We start from the raw sequence: 11,822 nt of genomic DNA, 5'->3' as shown, positions 1-11,822 counted from the left end.
AAAAAAAAAAAAAAAAAAACCCACTGCCATTGAGTTGATCCCTATTCATAGAAACCCCCGTTGGGTTCCAAGGCGGTAAATCTTTACAGAAGTAGACTGCCCAGTCTTCCTTCTGTGGAGCAGCTGGTGGGTTTGAACCACCAACTTTCTGGTTAGCAGTCAGATGCCTTAGACACTGTGCCGCCAGAGCTCATGAAAATGTCTGCTTCTCTTACCCTCTCCAACACTGAGCCTTACAAAACATTTTAATCTTTGACAAGTGAATAGACTTTTTTCCAAACTTTCATTCTTGTGTTAATTTGAGGTTCTGAAGTGGAGTCAAGTGCACATCTTTCATACGTTGGTGACCATCAACGTTTTTTTCAGTGAACTACCTAATTGTGCTTTGTGTTTATTTTTTCTGCCATGTGGTTTTTTCATATTCATTTTTAGAAGCTCTTTCTACATTAAAGAAATTAGCTCTTTGTCATCCATGTTCCGCTTTCATCCCCGATTCTGTTATTTGTCAAAAACGGTTGGCACCTCTCCACCTGCAAGCTACACTCCAGGTTCTCGCTCCCCACTCCCCATCTCAGGCAGACAGAACCAAGATACCTTTGCCACTTGCCACCCATGTGGTGCCCAGATCTGTAAACAGGTCTATGTCCCACTCATCATTCCACTTTACAGATGAAAAAAAACCACAGCCCAGAATTGTTCTCTAACTTATCCAAGATTAGACAGCTAGCAAATGACAGGTCCAAATCCCGACTCCAGGGCCCAAAGTCTTGATCATCATTACACTGACAGCCTCTAGAAAGACACAGAGGCTGGCCCTGAGCCTTCCAGAAAGGCACTGCTTTGCATACCCCCAGCACCTTCCAGCCTAAACCTCCCGCCTGTCTTGACTCAGCCTCTGCCTGGAGGTCTGAAACGCCAGCAGCAACCAGCAAGGAGCCCCACTCATCCTTGAAGCCAGCACCACCCAGGGCTGCCTTTCTCATGAGTCACCCAGCCCCGCTGACGTGAGGCTTCCTTGTCACCCCTCCCAGCCCACAGTCCATTTGTTCTCCTCTAGCTTTATCTAAACAATATACAGCCATGTCACATCACAACCAGAACTCCTGACCCCAGAAGTCCCCTGCCTGACCTGTTCCAGGACCTCAAAACCTCATTAAAACAAAATCACCAGTGACGTCCCAGAACACCAACACCAACAGCAATTCTTCCCACCACACATTCTCTCTCTCTCTCTCTTTCTCTCTCTCTCTCTCTGCAGGTCCAGTGGATGTCCCCTCATCACCCGCATCCCAGATGCCCTCACCTGTCACGATGGGGTAGGACTGTGGCCCGGGCACGGTGCTCCCGATATCAGCGGGTGTGGGGCTAGTCAGGTTGGCCTTCATGTCATCCAGCCCTCCAGCCAGCGAGGCCATGGCTGAATACTCGGTGGTCTGCAAGAAGAAAGAGCAACATCAGCAATGAGACTCTCAAGCACCTTTGCCAAACATTGCTGCCATGTTCTGGGCTCAGGCACCAAGCTGCACCAGCCCAGGCCAGTGCCAAGGGCTATGGTGGGGTGGGGGAGTTCACTGACCCCCTGGATTAAGAGGGCAAATTCAACTTGATAGCACAAGACAGTTGTCCAAGAGGGAGAGTCTTCCCCAGGTGAAGAAGGGGGCAGGATTCAGGGCAGCTCCCAAGCCTCTAGCTCCCTCTGTGGCCTACAGGCTCCCCCTTGACCAGCTCCCGCTGCCCAGTGACAACATCCTCCTCCATCAGTGCAGAGTGAGGAATCTAATGAAAGGCAAGAGGATGGAAAGGAAGGGTTCTGATTTCTGTGTTCTTAGACCACAGAGACCGAATCACTAAGAAGGGGTTAAAGGGAACCTAGAGATTGTCCAGTCAAATGCTCATTTCACAGATGAGCAACTGAAGCGCAAAGGGATAGACAGAAAATATATAGAAAATGTATTTCTTACTACAGGTCACAACCAAGCACTGACCTTGCCAATGGTCGACAGGGCAGAATCCCATCCAGAGGGTAGTTCACCATAAACTCTCACCCTAAACCCAATACATCAAACCAACTGAGCCACAGCTTGGCCAGCATTTCTGAATTTGAGAAGCATGTTAACAGCTGGGATATGAAAGCCCTTGATTTATCCAGTCCACACCAACCACAAGCAGTTGGCCCATGAGTCATGCACCTTTCTTTAAGCCACTCTGTAAAATCCAAGCTTGCAATGAGTCATTTCCTTGCCATTCAAGCCCCTGTCAGAATGGTGTCCAGGGAAGGCAATGAAGATGCCAATTTGGACTCTCTCATTCAAGGACAGACTTCATTACAAATAAGAGTGACATGTCTCTTCCTCCCATGCAACCCCTAATCCTATTTCAGGTAAAGAAAATATTTGCAAATATCTGAGCCAAAGAATTTGGCTGCACATGCTAACCTTTGGTGTGGGGAGCTCCCCCCAGGACCCTGGCATGGCTGACGGAAGGCACGGTGACTGGAGAGCAACTGGCCTTCCGGAAGGAGTTGCAGGTGCCCTCAGTGGGGTGACTAAGACTGGGACAGTAAGAGGGAAACTGAAGGAACCATTAGGCGAGTGGTACACAAAGGGGCCTTAGACTCAGGCACATCCCTGGGACTCCTCTCTGCCAAATCATTTAGAAAGTCGTCCCTGGGAAGCCCAGGTGCCAACTGGAGTTGATGGCGGCAGTGAGTGCAGGGGTGAGTGCAGGAGGAGCTGCGGGCTCAGGCCTCCTAGGGTGGATTCTTACGAGGACAGCTTATCCAGAGCTCCCTGGGACCCTTCAGTCATCTTCCAGCAGAGACTGATTGTGAAATACGTGGACGGACAAGAACACAGGCCCAAGGTGAGCCCAGACACTCAGGAAGGAAGAATAAGGCTGGGGAGATGGTCCGGCCAGACACCCAGAATTACTACGGGTCCAAGGCAAGCCCAGACACTCAGGAGAGAAGAACAAGGCTGGAGGGATGGTCCGACCAGACATTCAGAATTACTACAAAGCTACTGTAATTAGGACAGTGTGGTATTGGCATGGGACAGATAAATAGACCCATGAAACAGCATTGAGTCCAGAAGCTGATCTGTGCATGTATGGAGCCTTGATATATGACAGAGGTGATGTACGAACCAGCAGGAAGGATGGACTCTTTAATAAACCATGCAGGAGTAACTGGTTATCCACTCAGAAACAAGGAGGGGATTAGGCCTTTACACCAGACACAAAAATCAATTCCAGGTGGATTAGATACCTAAGTGTGAAAGGCAAAAGGCATCTAACATGGTCAGCTCTACAAACAGCCAAAACTCCTTGGGCACAAGTCTGCCCTTCACGAAAGGAAGTGGGTGCCCCAGGATTTTCATATAGAGTTCCCAATCACTGTGAGGACAGTGCTCAGTCTGCAGGAAATGGTGAAAGCCCAGTTGGCCATCCTGTCACCTTGCTCCAATGCCTCACCTTCCGTGACATCTTTCCTGATCACCACTCCCCAGGAGGCATAGGTCACCTTCCTCAACAGTCCTGTGCACAGTGCTGGCCCTCTGCTTGTACAGTGACCTCATTATGGACACTCAGTCCTGGCACAGTCACCCTCGGGTCAGATAATATGCTCAGTGTGTGGGTCACCGAGCAGGAGCTCAAGGAACGTCAGCTCACTGACAGACAAGAGGATGACAGGGATCTGCCGAGCAGAGACCCCCACAAGCCATGCCGCCTCTCAGCCCAACTCTGCTGGCCCTGCCAAGTGGGGGCAGGGCAATGACAGTAACCTTTGCAGTGGCATCAAAAGCTCACATTCATCCAGTACTTACTCTGTGCCAAGAGCTTTACCTGTATTATCCCATTCAATTCTCACAGTAACCCCAGGAGGTAGGTTCTATGTTATTGCCATTTTACAGATGAGGAAACGGAGACTTACAGAGGGGGAGGAACTAAGGTCACACAGCCTTTAGGTGCCAGGCCAAGATTCAAACTTGGGTCCATCTGACTCCAAAGGCCTGATGATTATGTCTATGGCTGTGGCCCATGAACACGTAGTAAAATCAATGTACTGGTACCAATATTTTTTAAAGTGAAATGAGAATGGACTAAAACAGAAAATACCCAAGTGCCTCACTTGTAGAAAGGGTAGGCCCTATTTCGTGAATCTCTGATTCACTCCAAAGTGTGTATATGTGTGCCAGGTGGAGATGAATATGTGTTTCTTGTCAAGGGTTATGACCAGCGATGTCTGAGGAGCATGTCCTTCACTCTATGCAGCGGGGTACCATTGGGGAAAGCTCACTGCCTAGACTTCACTCCCCATGGAAGGGATTTAGTCCCAGCATCAGCTTCCTGATTTGCTAAGAACCAATTTGGGAGCAAGTCCCCTGGAAGCAGCCTCTTCAGTCCAATGTCATGTGCGCCAACATTGCTCAAAACACATTTCATGGGTTGTCTTCCTCCAAGGTGTCTCCTGGGGTTTCTGGGCCTCTGACTGGGGGGACAGTGCCTTCCTCCTCACTGCCCCCAAATGCCTGGTGAAGTCCTGCACTTAGTAGGTGTGCTGCACCACTCACACAGCATTCAGGGAGCCCCTGTTGCATGAAAGACTGCACATCAAGGCCAGGCATTCTCTTTGATGACCATCCACAAACCCTAAGGGAAAAGATACAAGGCTGCAGAAGTACCATCCAGGAGGGACAAGAGTGCACAGCCAGCCATTTCCGTGAGGTGGGGGAGGTCAGGAGAGGCTTCTTGGGCCACGCGGTACTGAAGCTGTGTTGGAGGCAATCCCCAACTCCCATGGCGGACAACAGCAGGAGGAAGGCTCAGAGGTGAGAGGGTAGGAATGATCCAGAAACAGGGCACATGCCAATAGCTACAAGGGCTGACGGTAGAGGAGGTAAAGATGAGCAGGTGGACACGCGGGAAGTTGCCTTTGGAAGGCTTGCACAAGGAACACATGGGTGGACAATTGAATGAATGATCCAATGAGTATCCTACTTAGGAGAGCCAGGCAGTACCTCAGCCAACAGTCAGCGACCCTTTGCCCCTCCCCCCCCACTCCCCATTCCCAGACACCAGCCTCTCCTCGCTGATACAAGTTGGCCTACCCAGTCTGTAAGGGAAAGCCTCTATTACCCCCGAGAAGCAGTCAACAGAAACATACACACAATGGAATACTATGCAGCCCCAAAGAATAATGCAGAATCTGCAAAATACCACATAACATGGATGAACGTGGAAGATATTATGCTGAGTGAAATAAGTCAATCACAGAAGGACAAATACTGTATTAGTCCATTATTGTAAAAAGTCAAGGAAAGGTTTATATATGGAAGGATATTTACTTTGTTGGTTACCAGTGGAAGGAGGGGAGGGGAGGGAACACTGTTAGATAGGCAGAGACCAGTATTGATTTGGGTGAAGAGAAGGGCAATGTTCCAAATGTAAGTGATCAACACAGTGGCATTGAGGAAGAGGAAGACAGAGAGAGGTACATGGGAGGTACAGAAAAAAAAAAAAAAAAAGGGGAAAACCCCAAAAAAAAAAGAAACCATCAACTTGGCTTAGGAGAATTGCAAGAAAATTGTATCAGTAACTTATTTACTGTCCAGATAGAAGGGTCTTTTTGCTATTTGATTTTGTTTCCATCATAAATTCAATACCAAAGTTTGTCTGGTCACTTCCATCATTGGGCTTGGAGTCGTTGGGACTTCCTACCCAACAGGGTAGCAGATGTCAGGAACTTTGATCATCTTCCCAAGACATGAAATATTCGACTTGTGTTATCCATGCAGTGGGAGCTCCAAAACTCAGGTGTCCGACACTGCCAACTCCCAGAAGGAAACAAACAAACAAACAAAAATCCTCTGCCATAAAATCAATTCTAACTCATGTTGTTGTTGTTGTTGTTATGTGCCGTCGAGTCGGCCCCGACTCATAGCGACCCCTCCTTGGGTTTTCGAGGCAGTATCACTACGGAAGTAGGATTGCCCAACCTTCCTTCCGAGGAGTGGCATAGAGAGCCTATAAGACAGCGTAGAACTGCACCCCATAGGTTTCCAAGGCAATAAATCTTTACAGAAGCAGACTACCAATATTTCTCCTGCAGAGCAGTTGGTGGATTCGAACAGTCCACCTTTTAGTTGACAGATGAGCTATTTAACATCTGTGCCACCAGGGAGCCCAATTTCCCTAAATAATAGGAGCTTGGGGGACAGTGGGCCCAGATGAAGCCCTAGGATGCCCTTCACCATCTGCGCCTCCCACCATCGCCACCTCCCAGGGCCTGTCCCGGGCACAGCCTCTCTCCTTTACAGCCCTTATTCTGCTCCTACACGAGCTAGTGGATGCTGCCATTTAGTCTGGCATTTAGTTGTCCCATAAATTCTCTGGGTTCTGTGTCTTTGGCTGTCTACGGTTTTAAACAGTCTCCCCAATGTCCGAGGCTCTTTGGACCAATGCTTATTTCCTAACTTTGCAAAGGTACAATGATAGCATAAGATGTAAGCATTACTGTTAGTTTCTGTGGCGTCAAGGCCGACTCACGGCGACCCCACATGAGCAGAGTAGAGCCGCTCCACAGGGTTTTCAAGGCAGTGCTCCTTGGAAACAGATAACCAGGCCTTTCTTTTGAGGAGCCTCTGAGTGGGTTCAAACTGCCAACTGTTCAGCTACTAGTTGAGTGCTTAACTCTCTGCACAACCCAGGGACTCCTTCTCCTGGACTCCTTGGAATGTCACTACAGCTGGCTGCACCCAGGCATTCCAGTCACGCCCTACCTCTAACTGGAGGGCCCATTGCACTCAGTCACTTAGAGAACTCCTGTCCACAAGACAGGCTCACGTGGCTTCCTTGGTGAAGTCATCAGTAGACCCACACCTCTGCACTGATGTAATCACCCCCACGTTTGTCCTTCCACATCTGGTGGCATTTTGCACAGCCCTTGGTCATCACTCTTCCGGCTGCGTGTTGACAGTCGTTGTTTGTCTGTCTCCTCTAGGTTGCCTGGAGGGCATGGACCACGGCTGATCCATCACTAGATCCCCAGTGCTCACTAAGTGCCTATTGAATGAGTGAATGAGTGAACGGGTGAGTGCGTAGTCCAGCAGCCGGATACTAGCCACAACTCTCAAAAATTACAGGGGGATTTTGAACAAGAACTCTCAGGGATACACTGACTTCCTCATCAAGTCATGTGATCAGAAAGCAATGTTCTTGTTCAACATTAGTTAAAGCCCGTGGAGAAGTGCCTTCATTGATCTGTGATGGACTCTCAGGCATTCAACATTTGTTGGAGGCGACAGAGATGCCATGCAAAGAATATTTCTTTACTTTTGGAGACACAGTCCATTAAAATACTCAATATTCCTTGGCAATACGTGCCATAATTCAGTACCAGAAACAAGATTTTTTTCTGCTGATGAATGGTCCCTGTGCTTCTGATTGGACAGCAGGAATGCTGGAAACCACGGCATATCCCCTTCACCTTGGTTGCCAGGAAACCCAGAAAATTCAGTGCTCAACTGCCACATTACTTTTTGTTCCTGGTGCAATGATCTTAATTTCTGTACAATATTTATTAACTCCCCGCCCAGCTTTAACTTAAGTACATGTAACTGTTTTGTAGGCCACTTCAAGTCCTCTGTAATAGTGGAGGCTGGGAGAGAGGGAAAAAATGACAGAAAGAAAACAATGACATGAGAGTAAGAAAGGAGGATCAAGGAGAGAAAGAGGGGAAACGAGAGGTGATACGATCAGTCCCTCTTTTTCCTAGTAACAGTGGCAATCCACTTCCGTTTACCATGGTTACCTGGAAATCTAAGGGATAAATAGTAGGGTTCAGAGACCCCGGGCATGCACAGAGTCACATATTCACCTCCACACTTGAGTGTGTAGGCTCTGCAGAGCCATTGACAGTCAAGAAACAGCTCAGTTCCGTATTTCCTACTTCTCCAAGTCCTTGGAGTTGTTTCTTTGTGGATCATTTGGGGCTTCTGTTCCCTCCCCATCAGGGTCTCCATGGTGTTGTCTTTAATCATGACCCAACAAGAGAAATTACTGAGGTCAGTAATTCACAGACTGCCCACTACAATGCAAGAAAATGAATAAAATTTTCTCTAACTCCTGCCATAAGCAGGCTCCAAGGTCAAGACCACTGGCCCCAGGAGTGTGCACCTTCCTCACAGACACCATGCTCTACCCCTCTCAAATGTCAGAGCTAGAAAGATCTTCAGGGTCATCCTTCCCAACGTGGAGAAACTGAGGCACGGGAAGAGGATGGGATTTCCCTAGTTAATTTCCATCTTCATTCTTGACAGCCTTTGACATAGTGATACAAAGAACACGGAACTAGGAGTGACAACAGGGTTCTTGTGACCGTAGGCATGGCAGGTCAGCTGAGCACCACTGTCCTCACTAGCAGAGTAGGGACTCTAATGCCTTGCTGCCTGAAAGGGTGGTTTTGAAGATCTGAAGGATAAGGAGGAGGACAGCACTCTGGGAACGAAGAGACACAAAGGGGTTCAGGAATCCTAGCGAGGGGCTCAAGGAGGTACGTGCCCCAGGAAAGCGTGGCTGGGCACCATTTGGGTCCCTAGGAGATTACCTGGAAAAGGACTGCCTGAGGCTGCACCAAGTATTGTCTCATCAGCACGGGGCACCACTGCCACAGCATGAAGGAGAGAAGAAACAGACACGTGAGAAGGAGGCTGCACAAAGGGGCCGTGTACCGGGACGAGGCTGGGCGGCTTGGGCCTCGAGGCTTCCCCATCACCTGCTGGGCTCCTCCAGGCTTGCTGTGGGCCTCGCGCAGCCCTGGGGACCCGGCCAAAGCCAAGCCAACTCCCTCCTGAGGGGCCCAACGCCTGCCCACCATCACACCTACCCAAAGGAGGACCAAAGATGGAGCAGGGGAGGTGTGTTTCCAGGGCCTGACCTGGTTACCTGGGACTGAAGAGACAGAGGGCTCTGGATGCCCGAGGCATCTGGGGTGAGGGAGGGGCCCGGGACAAGTTCCTCCTTTCACTGGGCCTCTGCTTCCCATCTGTCTAAGGATCGCCACTTGGTGATACTAAGCCCCCTTCCAGTGCCAATGGTCTTTGTGTCTATAACTGGTCACATTACAACAGTGGATTCCCTATTCAACTTAATCTCAAGGCAAGAAAAGAGAGATGGAAGGGGGCCCTTTGGGTTAACGGAGATCTAGAGACACAGTGTGTGTCACCCTGAGTCAAACAAACAAACTGTGAAAAAAAATTGACATGAAATGAGACAATTAGAAATGCAAACAATGACTGGATGTTTTACAACATTATGGGATTTGTTCACTTCTAGGTGTGATCATGGTATTGTAGTCATCAAAGGTCTTAACTTTTAAAGAGTCCTTCTACTGTATTTACAAATGAAATGATACGATGTCTAGAGTTTGCTTCCAAATAAAGTGGCATATTTGTACAGTGGGAAACTAGTAACCAATAAAAAGGAATGAAGTGTTGAGACACGTTACAACATGCAGAATCCTCAAAAGCAGAAGTGACAGAAGCCAGTTACAAAGGGCCACACGCTGTATGAATCCACCCACACGGACTGTCAGAAACGGTAAGTCTTCAGACACGGAAAGCAGTGCCGTGGCTGCCTGGGGCTGGGGATGAGAACAAGGATTACCTTGATAAAGGGGCATCAAGGGTCTTTCCGGAGTGATGGGTCAGTTCTAAAACTGGACACTGGTGACGATTCACCAGTCTATAAACTGACTACAGATCTCATACACTTACAGTGAGTTAATTTTCTGATACTACAAAGTATCTTCAACAGAACTGTTCAAAATAAAGTGGACTTGTTGAGGGGCAGAACTATCAACAAAACAAAACTGGCTGTGAGCTGGTGGTAATTACTGGTGGATCTGGAAGTGAGTACCTGGAAGCTGATTAGACTGTTCTGTTCAGTTCAGAGTATCTCCATAACCAAAGTGAAAACACAAAAGCAACAACAAAAACAGCACACATTTGACTGGTGGTACCCTTGTAGGCACCCATCAGCTACCCAACAAATCCCTGTGGGAGAGAATCCAAGAGGCAGAGGGCAGCCAGGAGTTTGCTCTCTGGTCCCCTCTTCCTAGAGGCCCTGCTCCACCACAGAAGACCATAATCCCTCCATCTTCCAGGGCGTAAAGGCCAGACCCATGAAGCACAAGGCCTCTCAAGTGCTCAGCTCACCCCAGACGCAAGGTCCTTGCAGGTCTACCATGACCTTCCCGCAGCAGCCTGGGTGTGGATCCCTGCAGAAACAAGCTCGGATGGGAGCCCAGGGAGTCCAGCTCCAAACTCAGTGCCTGTCCATCACTCCCGAAGCAGAGGGGAAGCCCTTGTGACCAGCCCAGGGACACAGCTCGGACACCTCCATATAGCCGGAAGCTCTCCTCCCCACTCTGAGCTCAAGCTGAACTCTGCTCCTCCATCTGGGAAGAGAGCCCTGAATCCGCAAGCAGAAGGGGGCACGCTCCAGTTTGAAAATCTGGGTACACAAAACTCTACCTGGCAAAGCAGATGTTAAGGGGTAGTTCTGGGGGATTTAGTGGGTTAAAGTGATTGACAGGGAGCCTGGAGACCTGGCTCTGTCTTGGACGCCCATATGATCGCCAGGAGATGCCTCCTCTCTGGGAGCTCAGCAGCTCCATCTGTCAAATGAAGGACGGAGCAGACCTGTCAGGTGCTTCCAAGGGGTTTCAGCCTGAGCGTGGGCCAAACGCTGGGGCCCTCATCATATGGAATGGGGTTCTCCCTGATGTGGCTGGGCCAGGCTTAGGCTTTGCTCTGTAGGGTGGAGAAGATGTTGGCCATTGTATCCCCAGCTCTGAATCCAGAGGGCTGCAAGCCATGGGCGTCAGTGTGGCAGGCAAGCCAGGAGGAGAGGGCTCAAGTCAAACTCATCTGAGTTCCTGCTGGAGGAAACCGGGCCAGTCACCTTACGTTCTCAGCTGCTTTTCTGACTTGTCCCAAGGGGACCTAAGACCTACCTCACACCTCACAAGGCTGTGGGAAGGCACAGACGGAAGGATAAGGACATCAAGACCTTGAGGGAAGGTCTTTTTCTCTCCTTCTGAGTCCGCAAACCTGGACACACAGCAAACACTTTTAAAGGGAAACAAGAGGGATGGAATGCTTCTGTATCTCGCAATATCAACACCAATATCTGAGTTGTGAAAAAGGACTATACTCTTCCAAGATGTCTCCACTGAAGAAAAGCAGGTATACAAAATCCCTCTGTATTATTTCTGACAACTGATGTGAATCGACAATTATCTCAACATATAAACTTCAATTTTTAAAAAAGAGTAAAAAACAAACAAAAACCAAGTTTCAACATTCCATCTCTACTAAATTAAATCAGGCCTGAAAACCAAAGTCCTAAATGGAGGGCTATGAGCAATGCTTGCAGAAGTTCTCCAGGATCTACAAAGGGATTCCCTTAGATAGGGGCAGACTTGCCAAGGATTCTGAATGCCCTCCCTCTTCCAGGAAGCCCTCCGTGATCTCCCCTGCTCTGGATGGCTGAGGAGTCCTCTGTCCTCTGTGTTCTTATACTACCTAAGTGGGAATGTCCCTATCACTGCACATACCACTCTGCATTGTACACGTAACTGTTTAGGGCCCTCACCCCCTCCTCCCCAAAAAGCAGACTGTGAGTTTCGTAAGGATGGGACCGTGTCTCTCTCACCTTTGTGGCCACAGCTCCTGGTTGAGTGCCCAGCCCTGAGCACATGGGACATACATACCCGTGACACCAAATGAATGAGGACAGGTACCTTGACCTGGCCCTGCCAA

The 11,822-nt window shown here is 49.1% G+C and overlaps 1 protein-coding gene across 1 annotated transcript in view; it reads right to left on the bottom strand.

The window, feature by feature from the left end:
- Window positions 1-11,822, bottom strand: part of PAX5 (paired box 5) — a 203,863-nt gene that overhangs the window by 92,533 nt on the left and 99,508 nt on the right. The window contains exons 7-8 of the mRNA XM_042781794.1: window positions 8,606-8,662; window positions 1,304-1,433 (exon numbers count right to left, since the gene is read on the bottom strand). Of these exons, the coding sequence (XP_042637728.1) occupies window positions 1,304-1,433; window positions 8,606-8,662 (187 nt within the window). The remainder of the gene's footprint in view (window positions 1-1,303; window positions 1,434-8,605; window positions 8,663-11,822) is intronic.

This window comes from Orycteropus afer, unplaced genomic scaffold (genome assembly GCF_000298275.1).
Source record: "Orycteropus afer afer isolate SDZICR_OR568_19922 unplaced genomic scaffold, OryAfe1.0 scaffold00174, whole genome shotgun sequence".
Classification (NCBI taxonomy): domain Eukaryota; kingdom Metazoa; phylum Chordata; class Mammalia; order Tubulidentata; family Orycteropodidae; genus Orycteropus; species Orycteropus afer.
The sequence above is the reverse complement of the archived record's forward strand: the minus strand, read 5'-3'. Positions and strand labels throughout refer to the sequence as shown.